Source organism: Notamacropus eugenii, chromosome 2 (genome assembly GCF_028372415.1).
Source record: "Notamacropus eugenii isolate mMacEug1 chromosome 2, mMacEug1.pri_v2, whole genome shotgun sequence".
In the NCBI taxonomy this organism is placed as follows: domain Eukaryota; kingdom Metazoa; phylum Chordata; class Mammalia; order Diprotodontia; family Macropodidae; genus Notamacropus; species Notamacropus eugenii.
In genome coordinates this window covers 55,300,092-55,319,652 of record NC_092873.1, presented here as the reverse complement: position 1 = coordinate 55,319,652, position 19,561 = coordinate 55,300,092, and the positions used below count along the sequence as shown (strand labels likewise).

Here is a 19,561-nt window from a genome sequence, read left to right as displayed (position 1 = left end):
ACATTACACTCCTCTATATATTCTGTGATCTAGAGACATTACATGTCTTTCCTTTTTCTCTGAGATTAAACCATGTTCTCACTCTTCTTTGTGTCACTGGCTGTCTGCCATGCCAAGGATGCTCTCCCTCCTGCCTTCTGCCTACTGCCTTAGCTAGCTTTCTTCAAGACAGCTTAAATCCAGCTTTCTGCGGGAACTCTTTCCTGGTCCCTCCAGCCTTCCCTTTCTAAATGGCCTTTTGTTGACTCTGTAGAATTGTCTATGTTCCTAGTTATTTTCATGTTTGTCTCTTCCAGTAAGTTCAGGGGCAGGTGGGTGGTATAGTGGCTCTGAGCCTGGAGTCAGGAAGACCTGAGTTCAAATCTGACCTCAGACACTTACTAGCTGTGTGACCCTGGGAAAGTCACCTAACCCTGATTGCCTCTCCCCTCCCCTCAAAGAATTATGTTCTGGAAAGGCAGAGATCATTTTTGCTCTGCTTTATATCCTCAGTGTTTATTGCAGTGACTGGAATATAGTAAGCTTTTAAGAAATTCTTGCTCACTTGAAGAAAATTTTTCAGAAAATGCTGGTTTTACTAGTTTGGTTTATTAGCAGCAAGTCAAAGAATTATGGCATCTTTCCTCTGTTGTGAATTATGATGGAGTTCTTTTGTCTGATAATAAAAAAGAGCTCATTTTGGTTTTTACTTTCCACTTTCCAGAGTTATTACCTTATAATGACCTTGTGGTGGGTAGTGCAAGGATTATTATGATGACTTATCATTATGTGAACCAGTGATTCCTTGGCTTAGGGAACTCTATTCATCTACCAATGCAACTCAGCACCTGCTTGGCAATTGATGGTTTCAGAGAGGTTTCTGAGGAAATGAAAAGATAAGTGACTTGCCCAGGGTCCCACAGTCATTTTGTTTTAGAGAAAGGACTTAAACAGTGGCCTTCCTGACTCTGAGGTCAACTTTCTATCCACTGGACCATAGCTGCTTTAGAATGCAATTAGTAAGATTCCCATTTTTCAGATGAGAAAACTGAGGCTCAGAGACTTGCCCAGGTTGTATGTGGCAGAGCTGGAATGTGAATCTAGGTTTTCTGAATGCAGGTATATTTATTTAATACCTATACATAGGATCATAGCAATACTGATTTAGAGATGGAAGAGACTTCAGGGTCATCTATTCCAATGCCTTCATTTTACAAATAAGGAAACTGAGGCACAGGGATATTAAGTAATTTTCTAAATGTCACATAGGTAGTAAAAGTTGGAGGCAAGATTTGAACTTGGTTCTGGCGATTCTCTCTAATAGGTATTGGGGGTTTGCCAAGGTAAACAAGATGCTGCCCCTTTCCACAAAGGAGTTTACAATTCAGGACAGATGATATTGGGAAGGTCACTTACTCAATTTTTATAAGGGAAAGTGGAGATATGGTTGAAGACAAGGAGGAAAAAAATGATTTGGGGGGATTTTATTTTTTGGACTGGATGACCCAACCAGTAGTTATTCATAAGATGCCTGGCACATAGTAAGTAGTTAATAAATCCTCTCCCCCTCCCCCTCTCTCTCACCATCTAGACTGGCTGACACTCCACTGACCACTGATCTGTCATGTGTCCAACACTTAAGAAGTGCTTCTTTCTCAGAATGGGTCAATGGTCTCTCAAATGTGACCTCAGGGAGATTGTCTTTTCTCAGACTTCCCTGCCCTGACTCCATATAACTTTGGAAAGGATGAACTGGTCCCTCCTGATATACTTGATTCCCTTGGCTCTTGAGATGGTGTTCTCTCTCTCTCCCTCCCTCTCCCTTCCTCCCTCCCCTCCCCTCTCGCTCTCTCTCTCTTTCCCTCTCTCTCTCCCCCTTCTCTCTCTCTTTTTGGTTTTTCTTTCTCAAGGTTTTCCCCTATTGTTATGATTTTTCTTTCACAACATGACTAATGTGAAAATATGTTTAACATGATTATACACGTAGAACATATATCAAATTGCTTGCTGTCTGAGGAGAAGGAGGGGAAGGAGGGGGCAAAATTTGGAACTAAAAATCTTATAAAAGTGAATGTGGAAATCTATCTTCATGCTTAATTGGAAAAAATAAAATACTATTAAGTGGGAGTAAAAAGAAAAAAAAGAACAAATTTGGATCCTGACTTCCTACCCAACTCAAACCATTCCTCAATGCCAGCTCATAAGGTTGTGAAGCACTTTGGCTTCTTTCTTCTTTTCTAACCATGAAATGCTTAGACATTATACAACGCATAAAATTATGTAATAATATATAAAAAGAAATAAAATAGAGTGGGAAAAGACCAAAGATTTTCAGAGAAACCTTGAGAGTGTCCTTGTATTTCTTCTGATCTCTGGGCGAGTGTTTGCCTTGTGTGAGCTCTCCATAAAATAGTTTTTTCGGCAAATGTATACACGTGAACAATGTGCCCAGCCCAATGGAGTTGGGCTTTCTGCAGTAAAGTTCTGAATGCTTGGCAGTTTAGTTTGAGAAAGGATCTCAGTGTCTGGTACCTTAGCTTACTTGGTGATCTTCAGCATCTTCCTAAGATAATTCAAATGGAAGCGATTCCATTTCCTGGCATGGCACTGGTATACTGTCCAGTTTTCAGAGGCATACAACAATGAGGTCAGTACAATGGCTCTGCAGACTTTCAGTTTGATAGGCAACCTAATATCTCCTCAGAGCTTCCCAAACTCTAAGCTAGCTCTGGCAACGAGTGTGCCAACTCACCATCTATGAGGACATTCCTAGAAAGTATACTGCCAAGATAAGTGAACTTATCTGCAGCACTGAAAATTTCTCCATTTGCGGTAACCAATGGTGTCATATATGTGGTGTGGTGTCGGCTGGTGGAGAACCTGTGTTTTCTTGGTGTTAATTGTAAGGCCAAAATTAGTACAAGCAACAGAAAATTGATCCATACTCTGCTGCATCTTAGCCTAAGAGGTTGCATCGAGTGCACAATCATCCATGAACAGTCACACATCAACTCTCCTTCCACTTTAGTGTCTAACTGTAGCCTTTTCAAGTTAAATAATTTATCACCATGAAATTGCTGCCCTTGATGCCATTTTCCATCTTCACTGAAGGCATCTGACAACATTGCTGAGAACATCATGCTAAAAAGCATGGGAGCAAGCACACAGCTTTACTCTATTGATTACTGGGAAAGTGCAAGAGTATCATCCATTATCCAGAACTAGCAAGCATACTGTCATGAAATGACTGTACAATACTGATGAAGTTCTCCAGGCAACCAAATTTTGCCATGATTTTCCCCAAACCCTCATGACTGACAATATCAAAGACATCTCCACCCCAAATATTCATGTGGACTATTTGTGCCTAGGCAATGAGGAAAAAAACTATTACTCTTTGCAGATGGTATGAGGGTATACTTAAACAATCCTAGATAATCCACTGCATGTATGTGTATGTGTATGTGTTCATCCTTTGTTGCCAAAGAAGACTATGCCATCAGAGAAATGACGACATGACTTGCATTGGACTTTGTTTTGAGTGAGGGAGGGCTGTGCAGGTCACCAGCCTCACTTCTCCTCCAGACCCATCTGAGTCCAGTGACCAGATGTTCATCAGGATGACTGAAGATGACCCAGGATGAGGCAATTGGGGTTAAGTGACTTGCCTAAGGTCATATAACTAGTGAGTATCAAGTGTGTGAGGTGACTAAAAACTAGTCCAAACAATTAACTCCAACAAGGTTGCAACATACAAAATAAACCCTTATAAATCTTCAGCGTTTCTACATATTACCAACAAAGTCCAGCAGAAAGAGATAGGAAGAAAAATGCCTTTCGAAATAACTGCAGACAATAGAAAATACTTGGCAGTCTATTTGCCAAGATAAACCCAGAGATTATACGAACACAATTACAAAACACTTTTTGCATAAATAAAGACAGATCTAAACAACTGGAGAAATATTAATTGCTCAAGCGAAGGCTGAGTCAATATAAGAAAAATGACAATTCCACCTATGTCAGTTTACTTATTCAGTGCCATAGCCATCAAACTAACAAAGAATGATTTTTTATAGAACTAGAAAAAAATAGTAACAAAATTAATCCAGAAGAACAAGAGGTTAAAAGAAAATCAAGAGAACCAATGGAAAAATGTTGAGAAAGGTAACCTAGCAGCTCCAAATTTCAAATTATATTACAAAGTGATCATCATCAAAATAATCTGGCACTAAGAAACAGAGAGGTAGACCAGTGGAATAAACTAGGTACACAATTCACAGTAAATAACCATAGCACCCTCGTGTTTAACAAACCCAAGATCTGAGCTTTGGGGGCAAGAACTCACCATCTGAGAAAAATTTCTGGAAAAATTAGAAAGCAGTTTGACAGGAATGACACATAGATCAATATAGCACACTGTATACCAAGAAAGGGTCAAAATGGATGAATGACTTACATAAAGGAAAATATCAGAAGTAAATTAGGAGAGTAGGGAAAAATATACTTGTCAGATCTATGGATATGTTTGTGACTAAACAAGAGGTAGAAGAAATAATAGGAAATAAAATAGATAGTTTTGATAATGTAATTAAAAAGCTTTTTCACAGATAAAACGAATGCGGCCAAAATTAGAAGGAAAACAGAAAACAGGGAAAAATTTTCCTAGCAAGTTTCTCTGATAAAGTCCTGATTTCTCAAATATACTGTATAGGAAACTTAATCAAGTTTAGAAAACAAGAGCTGTTTCCTAGGTGATAAATGGTCAAAGGATATGAACAGGCAATTTTCAGAAGAAGAAATCAAAGATCTCAATAGTTACAGGAAAAAAGTGCTCTAAATTACTATTGATTAAAGCAATGTAAATAAAACAACTCTGAGATACTACTGCACACCTATCAGATGTCATGACAGAAAAGAAAATAGCAGATGCTGGTAGGGATGTGGAAAAATTGGGACACTAATGCACTGGTGGTGGAGTTGTGAACTGATTCAACAATTCTGCAGAACACTTTGGAACTATACCTCAAAGTCTACAAAACTGCACATTCTTTGATCTAGCAATACTACTTTTTTTGGGGGGGGGGTTTCTTTTAGGAGGAGATTTACATATTTTCTAAATCTTTACATAATTATGTAGTGTTTTAAGGTTTGCAAGATGCTTTAGGAATATCTCATTTAATCTTCACCACAACTCTGAGAGGTAGGTGCTATTGTTGTCTCTATTTCGCAGATGAGGAAACTGAGACAGACAAAGGTTACGTGACTTGCCCAGGGTCACACAAGTAGTTAGTGAGACTAGAATGGAACTCTAGTCTTTCTGAATTCAGGTCCAACTGTGTGCCACCTAGTCCTAAGAAACCTGGACAGTTTAAATTTATAATTTTCTGGAATATAGTGAGTATCCATGCTTTTACAAAAATCCTGATTTTATCTGTCCAATGATCTCCCTTTTATATATTTTCTAATTCAGTTTTAAAAAATCAGATATTGTACATTTTCTTTAAGTATTTTTAAAAATCTTTTATTTTTTCTATTTCTGTTTCTTTTTGTCTCATGGAATCATTGATTTCTTTTTAGTCTATTTTAGTTTTTAGAGTTTCCAGTACTTGGATAATACCACTTTCTCCTCTAAAGTGTTTATTCTCCTTCCAAATTTTTCTTCCAGAGATTTTTCAGTTTTTTAATCTCTTGCTTAATTTCTTCCAAGTATTCATGTTGTCTTTGTGAAAAATTCATTTTTCATTAAATCTCTTCTTGTAGTTGCTATAGAATTATTTTTGGGTCCTTTTGGAGGATCTCTAGATTTGCAATAATTTTTTTTAACTAGTTGTGTTATTCTTTGGTTTACCCATCTCTTAAGCTTTTGTGCCTTTGATGGAATACTAGATTCTGGCTGGTCTCAAACTAAGTCTCCTGGGTTTCTGTACTGACCGGGAATGGAAAGCCAAGATAGATGAGAAAATAGTAAGAGTGATAAGTAAGCTGCAAGTTCAAGTCACTACACTCTATGACACTGCAAAATTTTTGGAGATGATTGTTGAGACATTATGGGCGATGTCTGAATGATTATGGAGTATAGGAGAAGAGTCAAAGGACTGCACTGAGGCAGATATTGTCCTGATTGGCAAAAGGGGATGAATGTTCGAACTACAGACTGGTGAACCTTACCTAAAATTGTTGGATGAGTTCTAGAATGAAACAACAAAGGGATGATGTGTAATCAATTAGAAAGGGAAGCAACAAATCATTAACACAAAACAGGGGCCCAATAAAAACAAGTCATGTCCAAGCTACCCTAGCGAGCTTGTCCTCTAATCACCCTGGCTCTGCTTCCAGGTTCAATTTTGAACTTGTCATCCACCGAAATTGCTAAATCTTTTTTTCAGATTAATTGCTATCTAGATATTCCTGTTATTTTGACTTAAGGAGTTGATTTTTTGTACCCAAGTTTAAGACTTTGAATTTTCCTCCTTGAAATGTGATCTTAGTAGATTTGGTCAAATATTCTAGACTATAATTACTTTTTTTTATTATGTCATCTAATAGCTACCTTATCTATCTTTGCATCATGTTCATATTTGATGAGCATGCCATCAACATTTTATCCAATTCACTCATAAAAATGTTATAGAGCAGAGGGCCAAATTTAGTTCTGTGGGCACTCCACTAGGTACCTCTGTATAATGCGACCTAAAACTAATCATGAGTTCTCTAGATTCAACCATTAGTCTAATTGTCCACTGACTAGCTCATATGCCTTCCATTCTGTTGTTAGGAACATCATGAGAGATTTTGCTAGATGATTCACTAAAATCAAGGGAATATATCTACAGAACTTCCTTGATTTATTAATCTAATAATTGTGTGAAAAATTAGATATATCTGTCTGGAATTGTTTGTGATGGAGCTATGTGAGATCAGTGTGATAATGTTCTTTTCTAAATGTTCACTAACCAACTCTTTATTGACAGGCTTTAGAATTTTGATAGGAGTCAAATTTGAGGTCATTGGCCTATAATTAAGATTCCATTCCTTCTTTTATGTTTTTTTTTTTTTTTTGAGAATTGAGACATTTTTCCTTTCGTTGTTCTATGGTATGTATCTCCACAATCTTCAAAAAATTGACAGACTGCTTACACTTGCCTCTTCTCTCTGTATCATGTTCATTTAGACCTGCTGACTTTACATCTCACCTGAAAGTCAAGAGTACATTTATCATCACTTTGTTTTTCTTGGATTTCAGCTTCCTATAAGCCATTTTTCTGCTGTTTATTGACAGCATATTGGTAGTTTTTCTTGGCAGGAAAATGGAAAGAAAACAATAGCTGAAAGCTTCTGGCTTCACTCTGTTGTGCTTTATCCTTGTCTTTTCCCCCATAAGCAAGGATTCTATTCTTTCTTTGACTCTACTGTTTCCCACAAATCTGTTGTTTGAACTTGTATCCTTACTACTCAAGGCCCTGGAGCTGTAGTTCCGGGCCCTATGGATTGTCACATTGATTTCATCATCAGTTCTTTACAGGTCTATTCCACCTGGAGTCAAAGGATTTCATGCAGAGGTGATAGTAAAAATTGAGAACATGGGCTATAATGCTTTTCTAAACAGTGGATCACAAGTTATCATCATTTCTTAATCTTTTTTATTATAGGTATCTGAGTAAAATACCTTTAAACCTTTTGATGAGGCTTAAATTTGCTAGTTTGAGTCATACCGGGGATACATTCAGGTGATGCTCTACAGAATGCCAAGTCTATTGCATATACTGCTTATGTCCATTCTTAAATTTCAGTATTACCAAAGGTTGGTGACCTGGGAAACCAGGAAAATCACCCCACTTGTTTTAAAACACTGAGGTTTATGTTTATACTTTATATTTACAAATTTTGAACTTGCCACAGCTGTCCAAATTGTCCAAATTTCAAATTGTCCAATTTGAAAGGAATTGGAAAGAGTTTCAGCCCTGGGGAAAAATATAATCCCAGTTCTCAAACTGATTAGTATGAGGTTCTCATTCCCAGAAAAGAAATCTCACAAAAATGTAGTACTAGAAATTATGGGGAAATACCCGACAATAAAGTAAATAGGAAAATGAAAAAAAAATCAGTGATGGGGGTGGGGTGGGGTCTGGAGAACAGTAGGAAAGACAGGTTATAAATTCATAAAGAAAACAAATTTAGTTTTTAAAAAGAAATGTAGGTGATGTAGAAACAAAGTATAGCAATAAAATTTATTTTAAAACTAGGAAAAAGAGAAGATGGACAATAAATTAAAAATATAAGCTTCAGGGTAAACTATTGTACCTTCAATTCATTTGCATCCTCGGTTAAAAAAGTGAGTTCCATCTCATTTGTGGCATTGTCAGGGCTTGAACCAGATGAAGGGAAGTTGGTGGAAGTGATTTTCTCTTCTTTCTTCTCCTTTTTGGAGAGACAATGAGAAAAAAGACCATAAATACTGAATACAGTAAATATTGCCATCAATGGCTCACACAGATGAAACAGAAAGGAAGCAACAAGGAAAATGCCCATAGTTTCCTAAGGCACTTTTCCCAGTGGAGGTCCATCTGCTGCAAACCAAAGAAGGTCTGAAGTAGCTTATCTTGGGGCTCCTCAGGCTACTGTCCATGCTTACATATATAGACCATAATGAGAAGAGGAGAAACTGAGGCACAAAAAATGAAAAATGAGAGATGGGATCAGATGCGAACATAATCCTTGGTAGAAAAATATTTTGGAAACCATTGTTTTTAGTGACTTTCACCATGAACAGGAAATCAAGATGGTGTTGGATCCATACTCACTTCTTTCTTTTCATTTGATTCATGAAAAAGAATGGCCGAAAGAGGAATGCTGAGGTGAAAGAGAAAATATCAAAAAAGCCAGCAAAAATGGAAGAATTTTTTGTTCATTCATTTAAAAATTAAATTTATTTTCTTATTCTACACTTAAGTAACAAAAAAGAGTATCACAAAAAGAGAACTATATATGAAACTGTGAATCCCCACTTGTTTTTTATAAAAAAAAAGTATAAAATAAGTTCCACATGCTACTTTCAAAAGCATCTTGCTTTGCTCTGTTTCCTTCTAAACTTCCTTCACTGGTCTCTTCCATCCATTTAAAAAAGTTTTAATGGGTCTTTTTTTTTGGCATCACTATTTCTAAATTCCCTTTCTACCATGTTGCTCCACCAAAAGAAAAAGAAAAACTCAAAAAGAGAGGAGGGGGAAAAAAATCTTTTGTAACAAATAATCATGCAAAATGAATCCACACTATGGTTGTCCCCAAAAAGAGATTCCATCATCTCTTTGTCAAGAGCTAGGTAACATGCTGAATCGCAGGTCCTCTGGAAACATGGTCATCAAGTCTTCAAAATGTTTTTTTTCCCCTTAGGGTTTTTCTTTCCTGTTTCTGCTCACATCATACTACCCAGTACTCTTTGAAATATCTTCCATCATTCCTTATGGTGCAATAATACTCCTTCATATTCATATACCACAATTTGCTCAACCATTTCCCAAATGTCAAGCTTTCCATTAGATTCTAATTCTTTGGTTCTCTTTCTTGTTTTTCATTTTAATTTCCCTTCAGGATCAGGAATTTTGGTTTTCATAAAGCTATTCCTTCCCTGGTGTTATCCTTTCTCTTAACATTCATCCCTGCTCACTTGTTTCCTTGATGAATTTGATATATATATATATATCTGTACTTGTTTCTGTATCTATCTTCAATCCTTTGTTTCAGAAAACAGTGAGGTTCAACTGATGCCTGCTCCTCTGATGCCTTCCTTCATGTTTGTATTCTTTTTTGGCCACTTTCCACAATTAGGAGATGTAGTAAGTCCCACCCCCTTCTTCCTGTTTCATCGCTAGTATATTCTCTTTTTTTCCCCTTTCCTTTTCCCTCTTCAATTCCCCAGAACAGAACTGATTCATTGCTAAATCCCGTTTTTATCATTTAATTCTAACAATGAGTTTTGATGACATTAAAGTTCTGAAGGGACATTTGTTTCTTCCTTTCCTATTAGAATGTTAGCACAACTTCATTACATGGCCCATCCCAATTGCTCAATTAAACACACTTTTTTAGGTTTTTCTTGACTCTTGTATTTCTATTTCAAAGTTCCTACTTGTGTTTAGAATTTTTGTCAGAAATCTTTGAAAGCCCTCTGTTATATTTTCCTTTGAAATCTCAGCTTTTTTAGGGGAATTATTCTCAGATGTAAGACTATATTTATTGCCATTTAGAATATTATATTCCAAGATCTCCTCTTGTTTATGGTAGAAGCTGCCACATTTTGAGTTTTCCTTATTATAGTTCCTTAGTACATGAATTACTTCTTTCTGGTTGCATGAGGTATATTGTAGGAGTTCTGGATTTTGGCTATGACATTCTTGGCCTTTTTCCTTTTGTGATTTCTTTTAGGAGGAGATTGATACGTTTTCTAAATCTTCACATAATTATGTAGTTCTTTAATGTTTATAAAGAGCTTCAATATTATTATCATATTTGATATTATCATATCAATATTATCATATTTGATTCTTACCACAACTCTAGGATATAAGCGCTGTTCTTATCTCCATTTTAAAGATGAGGCAACTGAGACAGACCAAGGTTAAGTGACTTGCCTAAGATCTCATATCTGGTAATGTCCAAGCCTAGACTTAAATTCAAATTTTCCTGAATCTAGGTCCAGAATCGTGTTCACTGTACCACCTAATTTTAAGAGATTTAAGCAGTGAGTTTCCAGGCTTTTAAAAAATCCTTTTTAAAAAATATATCCAGTGATCTGTTCTTGATCTGTTTTCCAACTCAGTTTTAAAAAAAATCAGATATTTTCTCATTAGATTTTTGATCCTTAAAAGGTCTAGAGAGAATTTCAGGTTTTTGCTGAAGTAGGAATGTGAGACTTGAATGACTTGCAATTTTCTTGTGCAACAAGGCAGTAAAATTTTCATAACTATATTATGATGAAAAACTGAGTATCAAAGAGTCTGAATAGTTTGCTCAGACTAGTACATGTCTGATCCCCTCCACATCCAGAACTCATTCTACCATATGATCAATTTAACATTTATTTGGCACCTACTGCAAATGATGTTATGCCCTACAAAGCTGAACCGCACACTGAGTCTGCCTGAAAGAAACCTGCAATCTGGAAGTTAGGATACTAAGTATCACTTTATTTAGTTTTTTTTAAGAGAAGGAGGAACGTAGTTAAAATATAAGTGAGAAAGATGACCTTGGGCATGGAAGTGAAGAGTGTTTCTGAATCAGGGATTTTTGCCGTGAGTGTGGGAGGGAAAGAGATTGAGATATAAGATGAAACAACAGTCTTTGCACTGAAGGAGATGGATTTTTTTCTTTTCCTAGTGGCTTAAATATAGAACTTGAAGTTGAAAAATTATTATAGCAGCCTAAGTGAAGTTTTGGTTCCAATTTATTTTCATTTTAAATGAAGGTGAAGAGGGAAATCAAGGAATAGATAGGACTGCTGCTTAAGATTCCAGGTGACATAGCAGATACAGTGTCAGACTTGAGGTCTAGAGCACCTGGGTTAGAACCTTATGCTAGATGTTTAAAGTTTGATCTGAGAACTGATGTTCATCCTAGACTACTGGTCAGAAGGTTACGTGATTTCTGAGTAATAGAACCTGTCTGGTGCAAACTGCTCCTGATTTGGAATCTCTGAAAAATGGCCCTGAAGATACTGCTGGAGATTTCAACTGAGGAGATCACCTGCTATCAGCACATGCTGTAGTCAGCTCATACAGGCATCTGAGAGCCAATTGTTAAATTCTCACTGAGAATATTTACATTTTAGAAATGGGCAAATACTAAAGGTCAGGGCTTCTGAGAGCTGGTTGTTAAATTTATACTGAGAACATTTACATCTTAGAAATGGGCAAATGCTACAGGCCAGGGCTTGATTTACTGTTTTGTCAGTTATCTCAATTTAAGGAAATAAGGGTGATGTTATCAATGCAGGTCAAACTTAAAGGTGCATCAGGCAAACATTTTTGTTTTGAGAGCCAGTTAAACATTTCCCTGGACACTCGTGTCTGCTTCTGAATGAGGCAACTCATTCTAATTGTCCAGAGTCTTATTCTTCAAGGTTTCTCTTTAAATCTCACTTCAATATGCTTTCTTATCATTTCTATTTGTTATTCTGTGTTCTGCTCAAATGACAGAATGGATCGAATCCCTCTACCACCAGGTCCTCCCTTTGAATGCCTGAATCACTATCATGGCCTCCCAAAGGCTTCACTTTTCAACCTAAACGTCTTCGCTTCCTTCAGTGGATCTTGGGGGGCATGGCCCCCTCTTTACCATCCTGCTCAGTCTTATTCTGGACAATCCACAGTTTGTTCCTTAAGTGGGGCACTGACACAAGAACATAACATCTCACATATTACTGGGCCATGACAAACTCCAGGGGGATGACTCCCTCTCTCCCCTTGCCCCACCCCCATTCTAGACACCAGGGACAGGATGCTGGGCCTCTCACTGATGTCTAAACCACCCTAGGTCTGCCATCAGAAGAGACTCCACCATGTATAAGAGCCTGGGATCCTTCAGGAGGGTCACTTCATTTGTAAAACAAGAAGATTGGGCCAGGTGACCTCTGAGGTCCCTTCTGGCTCCAGGACTATAATCCTATGAGCCTTATCAGAGGACCCGAAATTGAATCTTGCCTCTTCCTACCTGTGTGGCCTTTGGTAAACCTCTCCATATCTCTGGGCCTCAATTTCCTTTTCTGTAACATAAACAGGGGTCATATGGCCTCTGAGGTCCCTTCCTGTTTCCAATCTATGATCCTATCCTAATTTTTTTTTTTTTTGGTCTGGCATGTCACACTCTGGAATCCCATCTTTTTTATCACGTGCCCAGGGCTTGGGTTTAGATCTTGGCAATCCAACTTTTGGGTATCCCTGCTTGGCTAACAACAGAAGGACCAGATACAACTCTTCTTAGGAAAAGTAAGTCAGGACACTTGAGTCCCAAAGACTTTGTTATGTAAAGGTGAGCCAAGTTCAGGGAGAGGGGCATTAATATCCAGTCTTTGCAAGGGCCATGTTTATATAGTGAGCATTTCTATAGTGATATAGAATTTGCAAAACATATATTATTTCATTTGATATTCACAATCATCTCAGGAGTGAAGTGCCATTAGTTCCATTTTACAGATGAGGAAACTGAGGTTAAGAGAGGCTAATCAATTTTCCAGGGTCACATAGCTAGCAAGTGTCTAAGGTTTATGGACTTTAGAATATGGGGAAATAAATGGCAAATAAAAGATTCCAGGGAAACCCTTGTACCTGTAATCCATGGCTATCAGTCAATGAGGGGGTGAATTGGCTAATCTCCAAGAGAGAAATCTTCTGGGAATTGTATACAGAGCACTCACTCTCCTCTTCTTCGACCTTGGAGAAGAGGGGGGGAAAAGGCCAATGGTATCTTAGACCAAAGATGGCTAATATAAGGAAACGTCCTATAGTGTGCTAAGGAACTCTCTCAAAGTGAGTCCTTCCCCCTAAATAAGCTTATTCCCCTGATCTCACCCAATGTAAGCTGAGGCATTGGTTGTAGTGTAGAGATTGATGAAAAACAAATGAAAAAAAGATATCCCCCAGGAGAATGCAAGGTTCTTGAAGTCAGATTTTGTCCTTTTCCCCCTAACTCCTTATTTCCACCCCACTCCCAGAATAGAAACTCCTCCAGGATAGGGATCATCTCAGATTTTAAATTAGTATCTTGGAAGTGTAGCACAGCACTAAGTGCCTGGCACTTAGTAGGCACTTAATAAATGTTTATCAGTTATTGACCTGCTATCAAAGTTCTTTCAAAGACAATTGGCATCATGCTTCACAGATGACCACCATTTTTCTTCTTTCGTTGGTCATGTCTTTGTTGACTTGTTAATGAACTGGATATATAAAGACACTCTTGGGAAAACCCTGGGGGCTCAGGAGAGGTAATCTCATAATGGGCCCAGGGCAGACCAAGGCACATTAGCATCCAGGCTTGGAGAATGAATCCCTGAATGTTGTGTTTAGACATAAGAAGGCCAGTAATGGATGAGCAATGGAAAATGTAGAGCAAACAACTATACCGCAAGCTGCTTCTTGATTGGTGTTTTGGATTTCTTGATGCTGTTTGGTTTCTGTGAAGATTTTTCCTCAGACACTTTTTCTTCCTTTGTGGAAAGAAAGAAAGAAGCCAGTCAAATCTTAATCAGTCAATAGATATCTATTAAGCACTTAGGTGCCAAGTACTGTACTCAGTGCTGGAGACACAATGAAGAAAATGACTAATTCCTACCTTCAAGGAGCTTCCATTCTAACAGAGGAGATGACATGAGCATATATGTATAGCATACATGTAGGGGGAGAAGAGTTCTCATGTTGTCAGGAAATATACTCTCCTTACTCATCAGTTCAGTTTTGAGACCCCACTGATGCAGTTTCATTTACACAAAATAGCCACTTACAATGATAGTTCTTTTAGATCTTTAACAAAACCATTTAGTTAGCAATTAGACCAAGGAAGTAATATCACAGATATTTATATTAAAGCAAGTGCATGAATATTAAAAGACATCACAATCTTCATATAAATGAATCACACACTCCCACGAGTGAACATAGTATCTGTGAGGTAGAGTTAGGACAAAAAATCTGCATAGAAGGCCCAGGAGTGAAGAAAACCCATGCACTGATGGTAACTCACAACTCTGCCATTGTAAACTTTGGTGTCTTTTTTCTGTCTCAGGAATTGTCCATAAAAGCTTCCTGATGGACATAGCTTCTGTGTTGAACAGAAGTTCGACCTAAGAACCTTTGTTAACCTTAGTTAATCTACACACCCAGGGCTTGAATAACATCTCATTGGAACAATATCTCATCCAAACTGTCTGATTCACTATGACTTATATAATTCTTTGCTCCCCGGATATTTCTTTGTTCAATTGGACTTACTCTTCAAGAGCAATTGCTCTATCCATCGCTTCCAGTTTCAAATTTAATTGTGCAGGTTGGAAAACTGTCCCTTCATAACTCCCTCCTTCCTTCTTTCTCTTTCTCTGTCTATTTATCTGTCTGTCTCTCTGATCTGAGTTCAGACTCTAAGTCTTTTTTGCAAATGACTCCCTCTTTCCTTAGCTCATGGTTCGTAACCCAATTCTCCTTTGCCTAGAATCAGATACACTGTATTTCTCTCATTTCATAGAATAGTCCTGGTGTACTACAGGTTGTCAAATTCAGAATGAAGAGTTGTTTCAGAACTTTGACTCAGTATAAATGTTTCTCTTAGAGCTCTAAGTTGATTTAGTTCAGCAACAAACTGGTCCATAGGTAAGGGTAGTACAATAAAAGTAAGGTGACTTTTACTTAAAAATAATTCATTTGAGTCTACTATCCTTGTTAATTCTCATTATATAGCTCTCCTCCCCTTCATGGCTAAACTTGGTAAAGTTGTCTATACTCAGTGTGTCCACTTTTCCTCTTCTCACTCTTCTTTTTTGGGAGGCAATTGGAATTAAGTCACTTGCCCACAGTTGCACAGCTAGTAAGTATCTGAGGTTGGATTTGAACTCAGGTTCTCTTGACTCCAAGGCTGGTTCTCTATCTACTGTACCACCTAGCTGCCTCTCCTTTCACTTTTCTAAACCTTTTGCAATATGGCTTCCAACCTCATCGTTCAAATGATGCTTTCTCCAAAGTCATCAATGATCTCTTAATTGTTAAATCAAACGGCCTTTTCTCAATTCTCATCCTTCCAGATCCTCTCTGCATTTTGAGTGTCAAAGGTCTTGAGACTGTTGACCATGTCCTTCTGGATGCTTTCTCTTCCAGGCCTTAGTGATCCTGTTCTCTTCTAGTTCTTTTTTCTGTTCCTTCTCAACCCCCTTGCTGTTCAGTCATATCCACTAACCCTGGGTATCTATCTACTTATCTATCTATCTATCTATCTATCTATCTATCTATCTATCTATCTATCTATCTATCTGTACACATATGCATACATATATGTCTTCAAGCCTTAATTGCTAAATAAATCTTAGCTATTATTATTATGGGATAGATGGTAATGGATCTTCCCCCTCTTTACTCCCCCAAGGGGAAAAATAAAGATGTATTCATTTCCAAGGAGAATGATGCTTGCGTTGGTAAAGATAGAACAAAAATGTTGGAAAACATTCCAGAGTTCAGTAATAAGAGGATTACTTGTAAGCAAGTAGAAAGACAAGCAACAGTCATGAATAAACCTCATGTGCCCACTAAAAACAAGTCATATCCCAGTTATCCTAGCGAGGCTGTTCCCTAACTTCCTGTGTTTTTGACTCTGTAGATAGGTCATCATACTGTGTTTGTCCTCGAATAAAACTACTAAATTTTTTTTCAGACTAATTCAACCTTAAGATTTTGAATTTCTCTCCTTGCAATATGATTGTAGAAGATTTGGACAAATATTCTGGACTATAAATCTCTCCCTCTTTTTCATGCTGGCATCTGACAGGTCAGTTACTCTTCTATCTTTGTGTAATCTTTAAATTTGATTAGCATACCATCAATGTTTTATCCAATTGAGTGATAAAAATATTACATATTACAGTGTCAAACATAGATCTGTGGACACTCCACTAAGGACTTCTGTATAATGCCACATAGAACCAGTTATGGAATCTCTGGGTTTGGTCATTTACCCAGCTGTCTACTGATTAGCTCACATCTCTACCACCTTGTCTATCAGGTATATCATGAAACATTCTGCCAAATGATTCACTCACACCATGTTAAACTATCCATAATATTTCCTTGATTTATTCATCTCATAACTGTTGAGAAAAAATAAAATTAGAAATATGTCTGGGATTTTTTTTGTTTGCATATATCGCTAACCAACTCTTTATTGATAGGTTTTAGAATTTTGATAGGAATCAAATTCAAGATAATTTGCCTATAATTCACAGATTCCTCCCCACCCCTTTTAAAAAAAATTAGATTTTTCTCTTCTTTAGTATATCTATCCAGGCCAACTAGTGGCACAGTGGATAAAAGGACTGGTTCTGGAGTTAGAAATATCAGAAAGACAAGAGTTCAAATCTGAACTCAAACACTTGTTAGCTGAGTGACCCTGGGCAAGTCATTTAACTCCTGCCTACAAAAAAACTGGAGAAGGAAATGGCAAACCACTCCAGTATTTTTGCCAAGGAAATCCCATAGTCCATGGGGTCAACAAGAGTTGGACAAGACTGAATGACTGAATAACAAGTATGTATCTCTACAATTTTTCAAAAGAACTGATGGTAGCTCATATCCACCTCTTCTTCCTGTGACCTTGGGATGTGATTAATTTTGACCTTCTGACTTTAAATCTCAACTGAAAATCAAGAGTAAATTTATCATCATTTTTTTTCTTGGATTTCAACTTCTTTTTAGTCATTTTTCTTCTGTTATTGACAGCACCCTGATAAATTTTGGGGGCAAAGGAAATGGAAACAAAGTTAGTTGAAAGATGATTTCTGTCATACTTTATCCTTGTTTTTTCCACCCTGAGCTATTCTATTCCTTCTATGATTTTACTCTGTTCTACCAATCTATCGTTTGAGCCTGTACCCTTATTGCCTATTGCTCTGGAACCATAGTTCTGTGCTCCAATGACAGTCATATCAACTTAATCATCAATCCCTTGTAGGTCTATTACATCTGAACTCATAGACCCTCATGCAGAGGTGATGGTAAAAATTGAGAATGTGGACTATAATGCTGTCCTAGAGTTGGTCGATCACAAGTTATCATCATTTTCCTATCTTTCATGATGGGTATCTAGGTAAAATGCCTTTAATGCCTATGATGGGGTTTGGACTTGTTGCTTTGAGTGATATAGACTATCCGTGCCTGGGATACATCTAGCAATGATCTCTAGAGTGCCATATGTACTTTTTGGTGCATTGTTTTATTTTAGTTTTTAATATGACCAAAGATTAGTTACCTGGAAGACCAGGAAAATCATTCTTATTATTTTAAAGAGCTGATTCTTGTATTTATACTTTATATTTACATATTTTGGACTCACTCCAGCTTATCTTTGCAGGAAACTATAGTTTCAACCCAATGGAGAAATGTGACCTAAGGCCCCAAACTCAATGGTATGGAACTCTTTGCTTACTGGTGAATTGCTTCTCGCCTGCTTCAGAGATGGGGCAGAGTTGGATAGAGTATGAAAGAGCTGCAGTTTCATCAGTCTTATTTTGAGTTTTTCTCCAATCCCTGGAGGCAGTCTGGATATTTTTGGCTTTTAGCTTTGAAAGAGAATAGATGATGCCAACCTCACTTCAGGAAAAGACTCCAGGGAGAAGCCAATATGAGAGGAATTGGCAGTCTCCATCAAGTCTCTGTCCCCAACTTGCTACATCAGAGACTTGGAGGAACTTCCCCTTGGCTGATATCTGGGACTCACACTTGGTTGAGCTGAGTTACCTTACTCTCAAAGGGAGAGCTTCTCCAAACTTTATTATGTTATATATTCTTTTATATGCTCTGTTATATATTTTTTTAAATACACTTTCTTTGATTTCAGCTTGGCTATCAAATTGGCTCACAACCTAGGAGTTATCCTGGAGTCCTTATGATCTCTCATGTTCCATATCCAAGCAGTTGTGAAGGCCTGTTGGTTTAAACTTTGTAACATCTTTCAAGTATGCCCCCTTTTCCTGTCTGACACTGCTACCACCTGGTGTAGGCCCTCCTCACCTCACACCTAGACTATTGCTAAAACTGCTGGGGGTGGTGGTGGTCTTACTGCCTCAAGTCTCTCTCCACTCTGACCTCTCCTCCATTCAATCACTAACATGATTTTGAAGGCTCAACCATGTCAAACTGCAACCCTAATACCCTCTTCAATAAACTCCAGTGGCTCCCTATTTCCTCTATGAGTAAATAAAATCCTCTGTTTTGCACTCAAAGCACTTTAACCCGGCCCCTCCTACCTTTCCAGTCTTCTTACACCTTACTCCCTACCATATATTCTTCAGTCCAGTGACACTGGTTTCCTGGCTCTTCCATGTGCAAGATCTTCCATCTCTTGGGTCTGGGCATTTTCTCTGGCTCTTCTCTGGAATGCTCTCCCTCCTTTAATCTGATCACAGACCTCCCTGACTCCCTTTTAGTCCCAACTAAAATATCACCTTTTACAAAAACTCTTCCTTAATAACTCTTAGTTGCAATGCATTCCCTCTGTTAATCATTTCCTATTTATCATATATGTATATATGTATACATATACATCTATCTACATATGTATGTATATATGTACATAGTCAGTTGGCACATATTTGTTTGCATGGTATCTCCCTCATTAGATTTTATCTACAAGAGGGCAGGGACTGCCTTTTGCTCCTTTTCATATCTTCAATACTTAGCTCAGTGTTTGGTACATAATAGGTGCTTAATAAATGTTTGTTAAATTGAATTGTATAAATGGGTTTCTTTACAAATTGCTATGTGTATTCATTGTGGAAGTGGTATTTGGTGGGAAAGGAGTTAAGGCTTGGATATGATACTTGGCATCCAGCCTC

At 37.6% G+C, this 19,561-nt stretch overlaps 1 protein-coding gene across 21 annotated transcripts in view; it reads right to left on the bottom strand.

Annotated features, from left to right (window-relative positions):
• Positions 1-19,561, bottom strand: part of DGKG (diacylglycerol kinase gamma) — a 273,063-nt gene that overhangs the window by 144,266 nt on the left and 109,236 nt on the right. For 16 of the 21 annotated variants that reach the window (XR_011973966.1, XM_072640384.1, XM_072640377.1 and 13 more), the window contains 3 exons: positions 14,096-14,179; positions 13,302-13,406; positions 8,284-8,400 (listed from right to left, as the gene is read on the bottom strand). Coding sequence is in view for 20 of the 21 variants with exons in the window: in XM_072640384.1 (XP_072496485.1) it covers positions 8,284-8,400; positions 13,302-13,406; positions 14,096-14,179 (306 nt within the window). In the remaining variant the exon portion in view is untranslated. Of the gene's footprint in view, positions 1-7,119; positions 7,176-8,283; positions 8,401-13,301; positions 13,407-14,095; positions 14,180-19,561 lie in introns of all 21 variants that reach the window. The other 5 variants (XM_072640385.1, XM_072640386.1, XM_072640395.1 and 2 more) reach the window with 4 other exon arrangements.